This window comes from Chrysemys picta, chromosome 4 (assembly GCF_011386835.1).
Source record: "Chrysemys picta bellii isolate R12L10 chromosome 4, ASM1138683v2, whole genome shotgun sequence".
Classification (NCBI taxonomy): Eukaryota; Metazoa; Chordata; order Testudines; family Emydidae; genus Chrysemys; species Chrysemys picta.
In genome coordinates this window covers 31,967,002-31,987,069 of record NC_088794.1, presented here as the reverse complement: position 1 = coordinate 31,987,069, position 20,068 = coordinate 31,967,002, and the positions used below count along the sequence as shown (strand labels likewise).

At 49.6% G+C, this 20,068-nt stretch overlaps 1 protein-coding gene across 4 annotated transcripts in view; it reads right to left on the bottom strand.

Annotated features, from left to right (window-relative positions):
* Positions 1-1,373: 1,373 nt before the first annotated feature.
* Positions 1,374-20,068, bottom strand: part of HRAS (HRas proto-oncogene, GTPase) — a 77,805-nt gene continuing 59,110 nt past the window's right edge. For all 4 annotated transcript variants that reach the window (XM_065591982.1, XM_005279863.5, XM_005279861.5 and 1 more), the window contains 4 exons: positions 12,979-13,157; positions 7,848-8,007; positions 4,690-4,814; positions 1,374-1,658 (listed from right to left, as the gene is read on the bottom strand). In XM_065591982.1, coding sequence (XP_065448054.1) covers positions 4,695-4,814; positions 7,848-8,007; positions 12,979-13,157 — 459 coding nt within the window. In that variant the 3' untranslated portion in view covers positions 1,374-1,658; positions 4,690-4,694. The remainder of the gene's footprint in view (positions 1,659-4,689; positions 4,815-7,847; positions 8,008-12,978; positions 13,158-20,068) is intronic.

Genomic DNA, 20,068 nt, shown 5'->3' with positions numbered 1-20,068 from the left:
AATTTAATAACTTCAGTGCGTCTCTTGGGTTTGTCCAACACTGGAGCAGCTACAACCCCTCTTGCCACATAAAGCCACATTAAGTGCCTGTGGATCTCTAACCTTTAACCTTGTCAGTGGTTGCTGAGCATCTGGTCTGGGTCTTGCGAGGGGCTTTAGTACAGTAAGTAGATTCCTTTTGCTCTTGGTTCACCTGTAATTAGCCACACTAGGTACAGTGTCAGTTTTCCATACATGTGCAATATATGTGACTGCCACAAGATCCTAGCTGTGCAGGCATAGAGGGGTCACAGTTAGCCAGCTGCTGCCAAAGAAGACGCTAGCAGGGAACAGACACAGACAAATCTATGGCAGAGGGGCCCCATCCAAATCCATGAGCTGATGGTATATACAATTACTTTCCCATGACTCTTCCCCCTCCCATCCCCTCAACACAACACTTTGGGGAATGGAAACAGCTCCCGTTGTTCGAAAGTGTCCACAGAGGAGAAATCAAATCTCAGCAGCAGAAAGCAACACATAGTAAATCCTGGTGTTGGCTCAGAAAAACACTAGGCTTAGAATTCACATCAAATGCGACCCCACTCTCTACCCACCAGGTGCAGAGCAGTGATTTATATACAAGCTTTCTCAGCCCCACAGAAATATCACATGGCACATGTTGACGGGCATCATTCCCCCATCACTCTGAGGGCAGACCCAGGCATGCAGTGAACTCCTGCCAGACTAAAACTCGGCTCCCTGCAAAGACATTCACTGGACTTTTCCTACTTCCTAGGAAGGGGCAAGAGAGAGAAGCATTAAAGCAGCGATGGTGGCTACAAAGACAACTTCCCGTCTCTGGAGCAGCATACACCTCACAAAACATGATCAGAGCAAACCAACCCATGGGAATTGGGGACTTTCAGTTAGTGTATGACCTACTATAAACAGAGCAACTCCATATTTTATCTTCAAATCCCAACCTCACCCCAACCATCTTTCCAGAAAATCACCCATGCCCATTTGGGCACAGAATGACCATCCTAATTCTCTCTCCGCTGTAGGCTGGCAGTAACCCTGGATAGGACCTTTCTGGTGGGGAGCTTTGAAGAGGTTTTATCTCTCTGGAGACCAAGGGATAGTCATATTGGCCCTCACACCACATGTCCTTTTCTAAAATTGAGGTGCCCCATATCTCCAGGACAATCACTGACAGGTTCCAGAACAGATGGGTTATGCTCAGCTGAGCCACCTTCAGATCGGCTGGCTGCCAATAGAACCTCAACCAATCAAGGAAGCAGTTCACCCCCCACCACCACCTTCCACACCCTCCACCCACAAAAACCAGCAGCAGCAGCCACCTCTGAAGTAGGACAGAGCCACAGAGACCATTTGTCGAGACCATCAAATAATAATTTACTGTGATTCAATCTGTGGCTTTGTACAGTTGCTGGGAGAGGAGGAGGCAAAAGGAGACGGGGAGGGGGAAAAAATGTTGCTTGTCACAGGCCTTGATGAAGTTTGAGACAGTCCATGCGGGGCTCAAGATATCCTCCTCCTTGTCTCCCTCCTCCCCCCCCATACTCCTCCCCTGAATCAGTTTGCTGCTGCTTTTGTTTCACCTCTGTCCGCGTGCGCCGCACAGTGGAAACCCCTCCAAGTCACGGTCCGGTCAACTGAAATGAGAAGGGGAAGAAGAACTAGAATCAGCAGCTATTCTTATGCTACCCGCTACCCAGCCCTTCAGTTCCCACTACCTCCTGCAGAGGGAACTCGAAATGTTACACAGGGCTTGGCGAGTGTGGGTTGGGAGAACGTGTTCATTTTTGAGAGTTAAGCCCCCGCTTGGCAAAGTACATGCTTGACTTTAAACATGCGCTTAAGAGAGCAAGCAGACACTTGGCTGAATGGGGCTTTATGCTGGGATTTGAGTACCTAACTCCCTTAGGCACCTTTCAAGACTCCAGCCTTTATGGATAAGAGGCATTTTAGCGTTGATGAGGAGCATGCTGGTGCTGCACCCTTGCAGGGCATGTTCCACCCACAAATCTCCACCTATTGGACGAAGGTGGGAAAATATCAGCATCTCCTCTCCCAGATGGGGCGCAGGCAAGGCAAACATTTTATATTGCTGTCTAAAACGTTCACAGCTGGGTGCCAAAGAGAAGCTGAGCACATGCAGCTCCCCGGGCTTCAGGGGGGATTGTGGGTGCTCAGCACCTCTGACAAATCAGGTGCCGCAGTGAGACAAGAGCAGAGTCAGGAATCGAATCCAAGCATCTCGACTCCCAGGCCCCAGCTGCCCCCAGCCACCAATACATCTTTGCCTCTCTTTTCCCGGCACTTCTGATTTTCCTCCCCCTCTACTCTTGGCCTTTACCAGATACTGCATCTAAAGGGAGCTGAGCGCCCAGGTGCCTAGGTTCTAATTCCTTCCTTGGCCACTGATTAATGGCACCATGGATAAGTCACTTCACCTCTCTGTACCTCAGTTTACTCATCATAAAAATGAGTGCACTGCCCCTGATCTACATCACAGGGGCACTGCAAGGTTCACTGATAATACAGCTCTGATTTTACTCCCCTGCTGTTGGTCACAGCTGCTGCCCTGAATTATGCAATTCCCTGGAACTTTTTGGGAAAGCGTGTCAGAAAGACACTCTCCCAGTTAAAAGCCGTATTGTGGTTTGCACTGCAAATAAATAAGGGTAAAGAGGCTCCGCTTTCCTCTGCGTAGAGAAAGAGCTGGACAGACACCCTGCAGCATCGTGTGGATTTCTGCTGTCCGCTCGGTATTTAAGTGTCAGTTTTCTGTCACTGCAGGGAAATGGCAAAGGCTCTTCATTGCCACTGGGATGTGGGGAACTCACAAAACATTTTCAAGGCCCCTTTGGAAAGATTGTCCATGTCAGTGATAGACGCCAGCCCCCCTCCTGCTTCAGCAGCACAATCCCTCCTGGTGAGGCAGAGAGGAACGGTAGTTTAAGGAGATGTTTGGAGCTGTGTGTGTGCTTTCAGCTGAAAACGATCACCGCCAGACCAGGAAACGAGCCCCACCACTCGTATCCCCATCCGGAGGAAATGCTTCCGAACATCTGGATTATCTGAACATCTGGAAACCTCCCGTAACAATAGCTGCACTCGGCCCAGCACGAGGATCAGTCCCACTGGGAGATCCCGTCCAGGATCCACTCTCCCCTCAGCAGAGAGCCATGGGGCAGGGCGGGGCGCTCCGCTGTTTTTGTTTAAAGATAGAGAGAGAATGTGGTGGTGGTGGGAGGGGGGGGCCTTGGGAAAAGCTCTGCTGAGCTCACAGCCTTGCCAGAGGCGGTGCTTCGAGATGCAATGGAGGAAGACAGCTGCTGCTCTTTAGCGGAGTTCCTGGAACTGGATAATCCCAGCTTTTCCCCTGGGAATTTAGAACCGGTTAAAGGCGATGGAGGAACAGCTCTGGCGCCTGGAGTCCTCTATTATCCAGGGAAAAGCTCATCGGGGCAGCAGCAGTGCAAGCTTCCCTGACTAGCACACTTCAACCCCAGCCCTTCAGGGAAAGAGGCTAGTTCAGTTTCTCTGGCCCATTCAGCCCTTGCTCTCTCCACTGACACTGCTGCAAGAAAGTCTCATTACCAGGGTAGTTTTGGTGACATGGAAAGCTGGCCAATGGGAAGTGGACTAAATCCACCACACTCATTCCATGCTTGCCGCCAGAGAGCTGATAGCAGCCTTTGCTCACTGCCATCCGGGGCCGGATTCCACAGGACCCTTTTACTTAATCAAAAGTTTAAAAAAAAAGAAAGCCAGACATCCAACTCTGGCTCTGACTTGTATGATTTATAAAGGCAAACAGCCCTTTCATGACACTGTTGGCAGCATGTCTACACTGGAGCTGGGGAGGTAAATTCCCACCCTAGCTGTGAGGGTGAGGGAATTCCTTTTATTGAACCAACCTCTGCTGGTGCCAGAGACAAGCTCTTGAGCTCTACAGCCCTTGTCTCTTTCTCCAAAAGAAGTTGGTCCAATTAGAGAGAGAGAGATTGCCTCTCACCCACCTTGTCTCCCTCACACACTGGGACCAACACGGGTACAACAGCACTGTAAACAACTTCAAATCACAAATGCAGTCCCAGCCCCGCTTATCCAGACTGCTGTAGGGAGAGCGAGTACAAGGGAATCACGGAGCTGCCCACTTCCTTCACCTCCCCGCTGTTGCCACAGGGGGGTAGCGGTGGGGTGTAATGGAACCTGACTTCATTTGCAGCTAGAGCTGGGGGGGGGGGGGGGAAGGAGTGCGTGCCAATTATTTTCCATAGGAAATTTTGAAAAATTGTGTTTTTCCCCCCCTTTAATGAAAAAAAAACAAAAAATAGAGGAAAAAATACATTTTTAGTAAAAATTTGTCAGTTTTTTTTGTTTTAAAACTGACAATCTTTACCAAAAAATCCAGCTTTTTTAAATGAAAATTGTTCGTTTTTTCATAAACGAACAAAAACCACCAGAAAATGTTGACCAAAGCAAGGGTTTTCCGAGGAAATGTTTGTTTTGGCCGATAAGCTGGTTTTTTTGTTGGGGGAAAAAGGTTCAATGAAATCATTTCAACCTGCATTTTTTGCAGCCTGGTACGTTGTCAATTAATCCCTGCCTCCAGCAACGCCTGGCTGCAGCCCGCACCCATCTCTGGCACACCCCACTCCCTCCCACTGGGCTCACCTTGGTCATGATATCACACATTTACAATTCATGCAGCCTGGGCCACTTTCATCCGGTGGATTCAGCTTGCGTAGCTTGTGCTGCCGGATCTCCCGCACTAAGGTATAGAAGGCGTCTTCAACACCCTGGAAGAGAGGCACAACGTTCTGCTCAAAGAGCGCCACAGCCACTCGGAAAAAGGGTGGAGGTGAGGGCAGATGGATCGCGGGGAACACTAGGAGTCCCCTGCAGAGAACTGCATAGTGTAGTTCAAGTGGGTTTTGACTCGAGTTAAAGGGATGAAACTGCAAAGAAATCAACAGAGGAATCCCAGGAAATGGTTCCTCCTGGCAAAATGTGGCACAAAACTACCAGGCTACCAAAGGAAATGGAGGCTCCATCTCTAGGGACACCTAAAACGAGAGTGGACATCCCACTAGAAACTGTACTTGAACGAACAGCCCTGAGCCGACTGCCTCTTTCCCATCTCTAACCCTCCAAATCAGGGACACTCCCCCCAGAAACCGTACCCATATGTAACGTGTGCCCGTCGCATGGACGGCAGGACGAGGAGATTAGCAAAACAACTCAGGATCAGACAGCTAGGCAGTGAACGTAAGGACTAGCCCACAGCCCTGCAGAAAACTTTGTTTCAATACAGCAGACATCAACACACTTCTGTTGAACATCCAGCCCCTTAACACCCCTCTCGGCCCCCGAGGCACGCACATGGGGAAACTGAGGAGCAAACCATGTTGGGCCAAGGAGCACAAACTCCTGTCCCTCCCTCTGGATTGAACCAGAAGCCAGGACTCAGCCATGGACTGGGTTTGGTTAACACAGTCTCTTATATTTCAGTGTGGGGCTGAGCACGCGCTCATTTGTAGCACACACCCGAGAGGATCCTCTTCTTGTTCTGTGCTAGCCCCCGAGGGCTTGCAATCAAGAGCCCTTTGTTATAGATGCCCTCTTGCCCTTCTGCAGCCACTTCTTGTGGGCGTTTTCCTCACAACCAGGCAGACTGACCCGACAGGCATTATGAGGCCTTGCAGCATGGCCCCAAAAGAGACCAGCAGCAGAGGCTACGGGACCAAAGGGAGTGAAGATCAAGGTGCAATTTAAAATCATATGGGGCTGCAGGCTTTCATTAACTCTATGGACTTCACGTACCACATAGCCCTCCCTACGCCCCACGTGACCCACTCGGAGCTGTGCAAGCCTGTGATGTAGCCCTCCCTCCAGCAAGGAGAGACAGCTCTTCTCTAGGGCGATGGGATAACCCCTGTATACGTGTCTCTCTCTCTATACATATGTCTGCAGGGTCAGTGACCTGAGAAAACACCTAAGGATGAAGAGTTAGGAGATGAACACAGGGAAGCTGCACAAAAGTGCATTGGAAACCATCTGCTGCCAGTGCCAGCCTAGGACCCATCCAACTGCAGCACGTGGGTGGCTTTTTAACCCTTTTTCGGTAATCCCTCCCGTGAGTTGGGTGCTGGTCAAATGTCCCTGAAGAACAAAGTCCTCCCTCTGTCCAAAGGGCAAGCATCATCCCCACAACCCTCTGCCAGCGTGTCTCAGCCCTGGCCTGCGGGGACCTAGCAGCAAGAAGGTCTATTCAACCCCAGGCCTCTCTGCTGAGACTACCAACAAGAGTCCCATTAGTGCCAATCGTGGAGTTGCTCTGGAGGTGCGGACTCATTCCACACAGGCTACCCTGTGGCCACGCCTTTCCAGCCTGTGCATTAAATTCCACCCGCTCCAGAGCTCACACACAGGGCAAGCCCCCACTGTGCAGGGGACTCAACCGGCTCACTGGGATAGGGAGAGGAATTCGCTGCTGGAACGTTCAGCCTTGAGGCGGCAACTGACTCCTCCGACCATGGGCATTTCTCCCCTTGAATCTACACAGCACGCGACCGCCACAATAATTCACTGGTCGCCTCTGCCATCTCCAGACACTGGCACCAAGAAGTTAGGGAAAGAGCAGGCAAGACAAAAGACACTTCTTTTTAGAGAGGGGAGGCAGAGAAGAGGTAGCCACTAACCCTGAACCTCATGCGTTCTCCTAGGCCTAGCACCCGGGGGACACAGCTCCATCGGGAATTGCTGTGGGTAGGGCAAGGGTGGCATTAATCAGATTCCTGGGGGGGCCCATTTAATCCTGCAAGACACTCGTGTAACACAGCGATGAGTGCAGCACTGATACACTATCCCTGTGCATTGGTGCAACATGGGCCTTCATGCTGTGACGCAGCATCAGATCATCACAAAGCAAACCAGCATTGTCGGCCAGGACCGAAGTAGCAGCCTTGGAAAGGGCTGAAGGGGGGCGGAGGGGGAGGAGGGAGAAGTGAAGAGATCCGGCCGTGGATTTATCACTCCAGCACCATCACTCAGTTCGTCCAGGTGCCAGCTAGCCCCCAAGATGGGTTTCCTGGCAGCTTTATCCCAGCATCCCGACTGCGGTAAATCACTGCCAGCGCTGGCCTGCTCTAATTCATGCTCACTCCCCTGCTCACTGGCACTTCAGAGCTGTCAGAGGAGACGCAGCACGCTGTGTAATTAGCAGCTGGAGCATTGCTTGCCTGACAGCAAATGCATGTTGCTCTGTCAACAGGGCTCTGCGTCGGCCATGCTGCTGTCAGTCACGGGGCTCACAGAACTGCTGCGTGAAGGGGGGGGGCAGGCTCAGGGACTGTTTCCTCACACAACGCAGGGAGGGGGCAGATGGCAGCTGTGGGAGGGGCGGGGCAGAGGAGGTGGTTCCTTCTGGCCGAGCTAGCTAGGCAATTTCTTACAGCCACAACAATGGAACGAAGCACTGAGAAGAGGCGGTAACTAGACAAGCTGGTGTAGCCTTACAAGTCTAGCTGTTTGGTGCTGGGGCAGCTCTCCAGGCACCAATCCCAGAGCCGTGGGCTTTCAGGATATGCTGTATCGACACCCCCATCTCTGGCATTACCAGAGATATTCCTACCTGGAATATTCCTACCAGCCCCAACCTACGCAACCCAATGTGACTGTCACCACAGAGAAAGAGAGTAGGACCTACACACTAAGTGCTGAGAGTGGAATGTTTAGATGGGTCACATGAAGATAGGGGTTTGTAGGTGTGCAAAAAGGGGGCCTTTGAGGACTGCTATTGGTTCACATTTTAAAACCATCTCTCCTCCTACCTGTCTGGTTTTCGCTGATGTCTCTATGTAGGGGATCCCGTAATTCCTGGCCAGGTCCTGTGCTTGCCGGGTTTCCACTGTCCGGGCTGGAAGGTCACACTTGTTTCCCACCAACACCATGGGGACATCGTCTGAATCCTTCACTCTCTTGATCTGCTCTCTGCAGAGACAGAGATGCCGAAGTGAGGAGAGAAAAAGCCAGGGGAGGAGCCATTTCATTATCATAATGACAACAGCAGCTAGTTTCAGAGAGCTCCTCGTGGGAGCAGAGCACGTGCCACTTGTAATTGACAGGAACAGAATTCCGCTCCACTAATACAAGCCCCAGTGAAAGTCAAGAGAATTTGTGCTTCTAAGTCGTTTAGGTTTCAGAGTAGCAGCCGTGTTAGTCTGTATCCACAAAAAGAAGAACAGGAGTACTTGTGGCACCTTAGAGACTAACAAATTTATTAGAGCATAAGCTTTCGTGGACTACAGCCCACTTCTTCGGATGCATATAGAATGGAACATATATTGAGGAGATATATACACACATACAGAGAGCATAAACAGGTGGGAGTTGTCTTACCAACTCTGAGAGGCCAATTAATTAAGAGAAAAAAAACTTTTGAAGTGATAATCAAGCTAGCCCAGTACAGATAGTTTGATAAGAAGTGTGAGAATACTTACAAGGGGAGATAGATTCAATGTTTGTAATGGCTCAGCCATTCCCAGTCCTTATTCAAACCAGAGTTGATTGTGTCTAGTTTGCATATCAATTCTAGCTCAGCAGTCTCTCGTTGGAGTCTGTTTTTGAAGTTTTTCTGTTGTAATATAGCCACCCTACTCTACTTGCGCTACATTGATGACCTCTTCATCATCTGGACCCATGGAAAAGAAGCCCTTGAGGAATTTCACCATGATTTCAATAATTTCCATCCCACCATCAACCTCAGCCTAGATCAATCCACACAAGCGGTCCATTTCCTGGACACTACTGTGCTAATAAGCGATGGTCACATAAATACCACCCTATACCGGAAACCTACTGACCGCTACACTTACCTACATGCCTCCAGCTTCCATCCAGGACACACCACACGATCCATTGTCTACAGCCAAGCTCTAAGATATAACCGCATTTGCTCCAATCCCTCGGATAGAGACAAGCACCTACAAGATCTCTATCAAGCATTCTTAAAACTACAATACCCACCTGCTGAAGTGAAAAAACAGATTGACAGAGCCAGACGAGTACCCAGAAGTCACCTCCTACAAGACAGGCCCAACAAAGAAAATAACAGAACACCACTAGCTGTCACCTTCAGCCCCCAACTAAAACCTCTCCAGCGCATCATCAGAGATCTACAACCTATCCTGAAAGATGATCCTTTACTCTCACAGATCTTGGGAGACAGACCTGTCCTCGCTTACAGACAACCCCCCAACCTAAAGCAAATACTCACCAGCAACCACACATCACTGAACAAAACCACTAACCCAGGAACCTATCCTTGTAACAAACCCCGATGCCAACTCTGTCCACATATCTATTCAAGTGACATCATCATAGGACCTAATCACATCAGCCATACCATCAGGGGCTCGTTCACCTGCACATCTACCAATGTGATATATGCCATCATGTGCCAGCAATGCCCCTCTGCCATGTACGTTGGCCAAACCGGACAGTCTCTACGCAAAAGAATTAATGGACACAAATCTGACATCAGGAATCAAAATACTCAAAAACCAGTGGGAGAACACTTTAACCTGTCTGGTCATTCAGTGACAGACCTGCGGGTGGCTATATTACAACAGAAAAACTTCAAAAACAGACTCCAACGAGAGACTGCTGAGCTAGAATTGATATGCAAACTAGACACAATCAACTCTGGTTTGAATAAGGACTGGGAATGGCTGAGCCATTACAAACATTGAATCTATCTCCCCTTGTAAGTATTCTCACACTTCTTATCAAACTATCTGTACTGGGCTAGCTTGATTATCACTTCAAAAGTTTTTTTTCTCTTAATTAATTGGCCTCTCAGAGTTGGTAAGACAACTCCCACCTGTTTATGCTCTCTGTAGATATATCTCCTCAATATATGTTCCATTCTATATGCATCCGAAGAAGTGGGTTGTAGCCCACGAAAGCTTATGCTCTAATAAATTTGTTAGTCTCTAAGGTGCCACAAGTACTCCTGTTCTTCTTTTTAAGTCATTTAGGTGCTTTATGAAAATCCCACTCTTTGTCCATTTATTTTGTGGAGCCAAGACAATCTCGTACATTTTAAAAATGATTACATGGGGCATGTTTGTTATTGGAAGGCTGGGGATGAGAGGCAAAGCCCACAGCCCAAAAGTGGCCCCTTTGGCTCCAGGATAAACAAGGGCTGTGCCTAGCTTTGACCTGCCACAAGGTCTTAGAGGGAAGCTGTTCCCAGATAACCCCCATCAGCAACAAAACTACAGCCAGGTTCAGTACGATAATCCCAGAGCCACCAGACAGCTGTCCAGGGGCACAGAAACATCCCCTATTCCGGGGCAGGAACAAAGTCTCACTCGCTCATATGGAAAGGCAAAGCAATGAACATGGAGCCCAAATGCCGCAGCCATTGCCTGGGATCTGCTTGCCAATCTGAACTGAGCAAGGAGAGAGAGAATACTCAGGTCCATGAGCTGATGGATTCTGCAGTGTTTTTCCTAGGCAACGACTGTGCCCCTTGGTTATTTGCCCCGCTGGGAGAACAGACGTATAGTCTAAATAAAAAGCTACACACATGCCACTCTTTTTTCCCCCCCTCAAACAAGGCATCGTGAATCCCTCTCATTATTCCACCCCAAGTTCGGATACTCATTCAACATGTTCAGAATCCCCTGGAGGTGAGAAGCAGCGAATTAGCACGCTGGCCTCTTGGCCTTTCAGTCCTGGAGCCCGGGTTTCAAATCCGGACGTTCACAAGTGAACAGGCTAATCATCTCAGTTTCCATTTGTCCACATTGCAAAACCACGGACTGCACTATGGACCCAGTTCGGCAAGGCACATATGTACGTGCTGAACTTTCCTCAGCTTCAATGGAAATTAAGCACATGCTTAAGTGCTGTGCTAAATCAGGGTCTCTATAACTAGCCTCATCTACTCAAAGAGACACACCTTGGGCTGGAATAACAAGGGATGTTGCAGGCAGTTGCTGCCTTAGGCCATTGTAGGTGCACAGGATTCTGTCTTCCAGGGTCCCTGCACACATACACACTCCATTCCCCCTCATCCAGATTCTCCTTCCACATTCCTGTCTGATCCCATCGCCTGGGAGCTGTGGCAGAGATCAAGAGCCACCTCAGCTCTCCCCCACCCCCCCGAAACACATGGATGGGAGGGGATCACTAGAACCCCTGGAATATGACGACGAAGAGATGTGGTACAAAGGATAATGGGGGTCACAGGCTGGGGATGGAGGCTTCCAGATGCACAAAAACCACCACTGGAGGGAGTGATGGGTTCACAGAAATGGGGAACCTGGTCATACGTGGGGGACAGGGGCTGGAGGAGGTCTGTGAAGTGTTACTTCTTATAGGACCCTGGCAAAAATCTAGGGCTGGCCTTGGTAGCAAATCAGGCCTGAGGTGCATTGGCTGGAATGGAATAGTAAAGGGTGTTACAAATAAGATCTGCACTGCACTGGCAGAACTGTGGGCTGGGGCTCAGGATTGGGACAGTGGGGGCTGCTGCAGGTCAGGACTGAGGTGCATTGGCAGAGCTGTTAAGGGCCTTGCACAGTGTCAACCTACCCTTTACTTAGCTAAGCCCATAAGTAACCATTATCTCCCCCTTCCCCCCTTCACGAGCACCAAACTGCAGCCCTTTGTGCATGTGCGTCAGCCACTGTCTGAACAGTTCCACTCTAGCAGCTTGGCTTTCAGACTCCAGCTCCTGCAGCCTCTCCAGGTCATCCAGCATGAATGACTGCTGGGCACCACCCTGCAGAGCAAACCTCCTTCTAGCAGTCAAAGATACTACTGTTCTAGGCATTCAGGGCTGGAGCATGGTCACTCAGCACTTCCTTCTAGGAGCGCCTGATCCTTGGGAGCCCAAGAAGTCACAAACCTTTTCACTGCCCCAGACGTTTGCTGAACATGTTCCTTGCCTCGTGCTCCGGGGCTTCCCATTCCTTTGCTTGCCTGCCTGTGGAATAGCTGCTCCCAGGCCTGTGAAACATGTGCTTACAAAGAGCCCCTCCCGCAATTCCTACCGCAAACAGACTGCTTGCTGGCTGCATCCAAAAAGCCCTCTTGCCCCTGAAACAAGTCCTGGGGAGAAGGTGTAAGACAGCTGGGTTACGGTGAGACGCCAGGGCCACACCACAAAATCACACTCTCGCCAGCCCGGGCCAGCCGCTTGCTCCTTGGGTGGCAACCAGAGAGCAGCCATCGCCTTGGGTGCATTAGTCCCTCCCACCGCCAAACTGTGTGGGGTGTCTGGGCATAAAACAGGAGAGGCAGCCTGGTGCAGTGGATAGGGCACTAGTCTGGGAGCCAGGAGACCTATGTTCTACTCTCAGCTCTGCCACTGATCTTCTGGGTGACCGCAGGCAACTCACCTCGCCCCCCCCTTTGTCTGTCTTGTTTGTTCACATTATACACTCTTCAGGGCCTCTCCCTAGCTGTGTGCTCTGTAATTCTAGTAAGTGGCTGAAGCAACCCTGCCTATCAGGCACCCTGCCACTCCTTACCCTTGAGTCTGTTCTCCCTTCCTCCCTCAGCTTTCCTGCACAGCAGGAGCTGCTGAGATCAGTTTCACTCACAGTGCAATGCCATTAATTAGAGATGGAAGGGAGGGGGATAGGAAGGGATCAGCTCTCTCTTTAGTCATCGTAAACACTTAAACGTTACATTACCAAGTCCCCCAAGACCACCAGCAATCCCCTGCGGATGGATTTTCTCATAGCCACTGACATTAGCCGCCTGCTCCTTCCCTTCCCTGGAGAATGGCTGCTTGAGGTAATTGTCTTTGCTGGCAGCCAGCGCTCCCACAGCATACACGCCTGGTCTTGGCAGGCGGCACAGCACGCCAGCCAGGCCTGCCCTTTAAAATGGGAGGCAGCCCAGCAGCCCTGGCCATAGGGGAAGAGTTCTGCAGGGGATACTGACCTGTACTGGTGAATATCTTCAAAGGATTTCGTATTGTTAATGGCGAAGACACACAGGAAGCCCTCCCCCGTCCGCATGTATTGGTCTCGCATGGCGCTGTACTCCTCTTGACCCGCCGTGTCCAGGATGTCTAACAGACAGGTCTCTCCGTCAATGACTACCTGCTTTCTGTAGGAATCCTGCAGGGCCAACAGAAAGGGACAGTCACCAGGAGAGAATGAGCAGGGAGTTAACACTGGGGGTGGGGGGGGGTGTCTTCTGCTGCTTGAGCCTTGGGTTCCAATCCTGACGTATTGCAGCTAACAAACAGGGGAGTTTCATCTCACCCTAGTCGCCCCCAGTGGATGTTTGCACACACCCCACAAATACCACCCCCACCCCATTTGCCATGATTAGGAGCCTCAATTCCACAGGGACTGGAATGGCAGGGAGAGATACATTGGCAGGGGTGTGTAGGGACCTAGGACCAGAGTAGCAGGGGTGCTGCAGGTCAGGATTGTGGTGCTGGCTGGTCAGGGCCCAGGACTGGAATAGAAGAGGGGCTGCCAGTCAGGACTATGGCACACTGGCTACGCTGTGCAGAGGGGACTTACACAATCTCTGCCTGCATCACGCCTGGCTCTAGCCAGTCTTAAATTGACTCAATCCCTTTTAAAAAATGGAATAGGGTGTGTATGGTGGGGAGGGGAGGAGGAGCTGCAGAACAGATTTCCCCTCTGCTGCCAGAGCAGCAGCTAACACAACCTCTGTTCCTCCTATTTCTGACGCTGTCTCCCAGCAGACAAGGTGCGCCTTTCACACTAGTGCCACCCAGCCCCAGACAGCTATTTTTCTAACTTTATTTAGTACAGGCTAAACCCTCCTCATGCCTCCCTTCCTGATGCAGCTTTTCTTAGGGAGCTGCAAGGCACAGTGGTGATTCAGTCACCTCCTGCGGCCAGGCCTAGGGACGTGCTAACAGGTAAACAGGGTGTGGGCGAGTGGGGGCTGGACAGACACCTCCAACCACTTCCACTCCTAATGCTCTAGTGCAGCCTGTAGCTAATCAGTACTGGAAATTGGAGACAGATGCTAAATCATCCAGTCCAGCCTTTGCCAACACAGTGTACTCCCTATGGGAGATGTTCTGCCACATCTCATCCATTCTAGCCTTGACTGGCCCAGCTGCCAGCCCTCCCAGCAATTCCCCTGGGAATTCCCAAGCCTAGGACATTTCACTTGCAAAGATTTTCCTCATATTCCCTTCTCGAAATCCAGCCCACTGCTGCCAGCCCTTAGCCAGCTCAGCGCTGCCAAGATTTCCAGATGTCACTAATGATTTTAGGTGCCGTAATACGCTCAACTCTTTGCAAATCCGGCACATATAAAGCACCTCAAGTTGGGCATCCAAGATCACTAATGTCTCTCCCTTTTGTCTGTATGTTTGTTGTAGTACCAGGTTGGTAGCAAACACTATAGTTAAGGTTGCCAACTGGTTTTAATTATAACCCCTTGTTTTCAATCAGACTTCTCAAAAAATTCTCTTGTGCAGCGGGCATGTCCGAAGTTAGAGTTTGGACAGCTGAAGGAAAATCCATTCAGTTATGCAAAAGCCCCAAATACGTTTCCCCATTGTAGAACTGATTGCTGCTACCCACTTTTCACATGGAGAAGACAAAAATGGCTGAACCTTGAAATCTGATGCATAATGTCAATGTGCTCATTCTGGAGTGCTCCAGTTTAGAAAGTATATTTGGGTGTGAAAAAGTTACAAGCAATTAAAAAAAAAGTCACTTATGAAGATTCTCAGAGGGAATCTGTTAAGAGTTTTAAAAGCAGGGCCTCAAAGCCCTGCCCCTTAGGTGACATCATCACAGTTCCTCCCTGCCTAGTCTAACCACCAGGGATGCTGTCGGCATGGAAAGAGGACTGTCATGTTTCATGCAAACCACAGAAACAGCTTAGTCTCTTTCTTCCCACCAGTCCAACCTCAAAAGCATAAAGCACACAACCAAATGCCTTCATAGCAAGAAAAGGGGTGGGAGGGAAATCACAGGTTGTGGGGGGGGAGGGGGGAGAAATCGTTCCAGATCCTGCGATTTAAGGATCGTTCTGCAGCTCTGGCTGCATTCTGTGATATTTTGCAAATTCTAAGCCTTCATTTTAAAACCAAATTTAAATGTTTAGCTCTTTCAGTAGATGGAGTGGAAATTAAGGATAATCTAGGCATGGCACAATATCTAAATGAATATTTTGCATCGGTATTTAATGAGGGGCTAATGAAGGGCTGAGGAATAGTGGAAGCGAGACGGATGGGAATAAAGGAGTGGGGGTTGACATTACCGTATCCGAGGTAGAAGCCAAACTCGAACAGCTTAATGGGACTAAATCGGGCGGCCGGATGATCTTCATCCAAGAATATTAAAGGAACTGGCGCGAGAAATTGCAAGCCCGTTAGCGATCATTTTTAATGAATCTGTAAACTCGGGGGTGGTACCGTTTGACTGGAGAATAGCTAATGTGGTTCCTATTTTCAAGAAGGGGGAAAAAAGTGACCCGGGTAACTACAGGCCTGTTAGTTTAACATCTGTAATATGCAAGGTCTTGGAAAAAATTCTGAAGGAGAAAGTAGTTAAGGACCTTGAGGTCAATGCCAATTGGGACAAATTACAGCACGGTTTTACGAAAGGTAGACCATGCCAAACCAACCTGATCTCCTTCTATGAGAAAGTAACAGATTTTTTAGATAAAGGAAATGCGGTGGATCGAATATACCTCGATTTCAGTAAAGTGTTTGATACGGTACCGCATGAGGAATTATTGGTTAAATTGGAAAAGATGGGGATTGATATGAAAATCCAGAGGTGGATAAGGAACTGGTTAAAGGGGAGACTGCAGCGGGTCGTACTTAAAGGTGAACTGTCAGGTTGGAGGGAGGTTACCAGTGGAGTTCCTCAAGGTTCGGTTTTGGGTCTGATTTTATTTAATCTATTCATTACTGACCTCGGAACCAAATTTAGGAGTGGGCTGATAAAGTTTGCGGATGACACAAAGTTGGGAGGTATTGCCAATTCAGAGAAGGATCGGTATATCCTGCAGGGAGATTTGGATGACCTTGTAAATTGGAGTAATAGTAATAGGATGAAATTTAATAGTGAGAAGTGTAAGGTTATGCATTTAGGGATGACTAACAAGAATTTTAGTTATAAGCTGGGGACGCATCAGTTGGAAGTAACAGAAGAAGAGAAGGACCTCAGAGTCCTGGTTGATCGCAGGATGACTATGAGTCGGCAATGTGACGTGGCCGTGAAAAAAGCTAATGCGGTCTTGGGATGCATTAGGCGAGGTATTTCTAGTAGGGATAAGGAGGTGCTGGTTCCGTTATACAAGGCACTGGTGAGACCTCATTTGGAGTACTGTGTGCAGTTCTGGTCTCCCATGTTTAAAAAGGATGAAATCAAACTGGAACGGGTACAGAGAAGGGCCACTAGGATGATCCGAGGAATGGAAAATCTGTCGTATGAAAGGAGACTCGAGGAGCTCGGTTTGTTTACCTTAACCAAAAGAAGGCTGAGGGGGGATATGATTGCTCTCTTTAAATAGATCAGATGGATAAATACCAGGGAAGGAGAGGAATTATTTCAGCTCAGTACTAATGTGGACACGAGAACGAATGGATATAAACTGGCCGTCGGGAAGTTTAGGCTTGAAATTAGACGAAGGTTTCTAACCATCAGAGGGGTGACGTTTTGGAACAGCCTTCCGAGGGAAAAGTGGGGGCGAAAGACCTCTCTGGCTTTAAGATTAAGCTTGATAAGTTTATGGAGGGGATGGTTTGATGGGATAAAGTGATTTTAGTCAATAGGTCAACAACGTGCCATCGCTGGTAATTAGTAACAATGGTCAATGATGGGATATTAAAAGTTACTACAGAGAACTTTTTCCAGAGGGTCTGGCTAGAGAATCTTGCCCGCATGCTCGGGGTTCAGCTGATCGCCATATTTGGGGTCAGGAAGGAATTTTCCTCCAGGGTAGATTGGCAGAGGCCCTGGAGGTTTTTCATCTTCCTCCACAGCATGGGGCAGGAGTCGCTTGCTGGAGGATTCTCAGCGATTTGAAGTCTTTAAAACATGATTTGGGGACTTCAACAGCTGAGTCAAGGGAGAGAATTATTCCAGAAGTGGGTGGGTCAGCTTTTGTGGCCCGCATCATGCGGGAGGTCAGACTAGATGATCATAATGGTCTCTTCTGACCTTTGAGTCTATGAGTTGCTAAGGTTCAGCCACCATAATGTAAACAGATGGGCTATAGTCCCTTCACAAGAAAAACTGTTCTCCAGCCAAAGAGCAGCAGAAGCAGAGGTCAGTGACAGGATCGTAGGCTGTAGACTGAGCTAATGAAGTCAACATGGACCCATTCCCTTTGTTCATGACTAGGAGATCAACCACCAAGCACACCTTATAAACACTCCATACTGAACAGTGAGGCCTGAAACCAGACCCACAGGGATCCAAGAAGTCAAAAGAATCCAGAGCTGTGACCTTCTCAATACCCCTCCCCAAAAAGGGAAGGCTAGAGACAGAGCAGTAGCAGAAGAGACCAACAGTGCTGAGTGACTGCTTGGCAAGATACCAGCCACTGTAAAGATTTCAGAGTAGCAGCCGTGTTAGTCTGTATCCGCAAAAAGAACAGGAGTGCCACAAGTACTCCTGTTCTTTTAGCCACTGTAAAGGCGATTGGCATCCTGCCCTCTAAAGACGCATCCACATTCCCCATCAATAACATATCTGAAACCTGCCTGATGCCTTTTACTAGCCAAGAGAAGCAGAGGTCTGGTCTCTGAGATCACAGCCCACAGCTCCCACTGGCCCTGGGGGTGTAAACAGGTGGAACTCCACCTGCAGACACAGCTCGCTTGTCCATGGAAGTGGCTTAACCAACTCCTATCAAAGCTGGTCTTATCCAGGAAAGAGATGGGGAATTTGCAGTCAGAAACGCTTGGATCTGTCCCTGAGTGGAAAGAATCCAGATTCAGCAGGGTGTTCACCACGCAGACAAAACAGTCCCACATGCCTAGATTTGGGGGGACCCAATGATGGATGAGAAGAAACCCTTTTACCCTCAGACTACAGCAATATAACTGGTTGGATGTGGGATATGCTTTCCCCAGCCACCTTAATCTCCTCCTGTGTACTAAGGTGTCCCATCAAGGTGATGCATCTAGGGGCCAGTGTGTCAGCATTCAACGATCACTAGCTCTTCTACAATTAAACATCTTCACAACCATTCCAAACCTCCTCTTGGTGCTGGCAGCAAGGGAGGAAGCATGCAGAGATCAGTCTGCGTATGTCAGGTTACTATCATCCAGATCCTTTATTAACTAACTGACAAGACAGTGGTCCCTGGCATGTGTCCGGAGGACAAACCTCTGGCTGTAAGTATCCACGTTCCGTTCACTACCCAGGGAAGGATGGCTGAAGGGAGCCAAAAACGCAAAGTGAAACTCCAGCTAAACTTCTGAGTTTGGCCTGAGGTTGCAGTGAACCCAGGGTCACCTGGAAAGGTTCCTAACTCTCTTAACAAAGCTGGGGCTCAGGTTCAAGTTCATAATAGAACCAGGAAACAGGTGAGTTCCTTGAGGTTTTGTTGAGAATGTTTTGCATTTTTTCAGGTCTGACAGGGTAAGATGAGATCTAAGGTTCCCAGGAGAGATTACCAGGAAATAATTTCAAGGGAAGAATTTACTGGTTTTCTGCCCAGCTTGAACCAAAAATGCCATGGAGTTTTCTTTCATTGCTCATGTTACTTTCTGCTTCATCCCCTCCCTAAACCAGGCACCATCACTTGTGCCCCTCCTTTTGCCGGCTGTCGTAACAGGGGCTGGCATTATACTTGGCAGCAGCTCCAAGGCGTGAGCGCACGTATCAGACCACTGGAGCCAGGATCCCGGCCATCTGCAGTTTCCACCATGTCAAAACTTTCCAGTTCTAAGAGCCCTTTAAACCTGACAACACTCCCTACATACACTCCATATACTACAGAAAAGGGCTCATCTAAGGCTGAGCTGAGCTCATCGGAGGAACAGTGACTGAAACCCTCCTCCCACTTCATATGCGCTGAGCTCAACAAGATAGAACGGACTGCTACACCCCATTGCTACAGAAACAGCAGCTTAGCTGCTTGTCATATCCCACATGCACATTGATAGTGGCCCAGGCAGCTCAAACAGCTGAGCTTCCCAAAGCCACAGCCCAGAAAGGCTAAGCAAGAGATCCAGTATGAAGTGGCAGAGGGCATGGTGCAGGGGGAACCTTAGATACCTCTGAGAGGGGACTGCCTGGCCTGCACGTAGCGGACGAGGGGAAAGTAAGTGTTTCAGAGGCACAGGAGGTGCAGGCATGTGCTAGAGAAGGGACGGTAGCAGCATGCCGGCTGCAGGGGACATTCAGTTAAACAGTGCTCAGGGTTTACATTCCCAGCGCTGTGTTTACGCGGAGCGAATCTCTACAGCACATGGGAACGGTACAGCAGGCACACCAGAGACAAGGCTGTGAGGCTGGAGGGGACAACAGAGGCTGAAAAGGTCGGGGCATTCTCTCCTCCTGTCCATTATCAGGTGAGGAGAACGGCCGTTTCCACCTCTCCCAGGCCAAGGGAAGAGCAGGGCTCTGCTCCTCACAGTGCTGTGGAAACCTCTGCTTCCCAGCACAGACATCTCCTGTCACGTTGGGCTGTCACGGCGCTTTCCTGCAAAACGACCTAGAGTAGATTTCTAAGAAAGCGTGGGAGCTTCTGCAGCAACAACCCAGAAGAGGGGCTGGGGCAGAAAAGCCTAAGGGTACGTCTACCCTGCCATTAAAAACTGTGGCTGGCCCATGCCAGCTGATTTGGGCTCGGGCTGAGGGGCTGTTTAACCGCAGTGCAGCTGTTCAGGCTCAGACTGGAGCCCAGCCTCTAGGACCCTGCAAGATGGGCTCTAACTTCAGTTTGCCACACACAGTCATTCTAGATCAGGGGCGGGCAAACTTTTTGGCCTGAGGGCCGCATCGGGTTTCATAAATTGTATGGAGGGCCAGTTAGGGGAGGGGGTCATGGCCCAGCCCTCACCTCC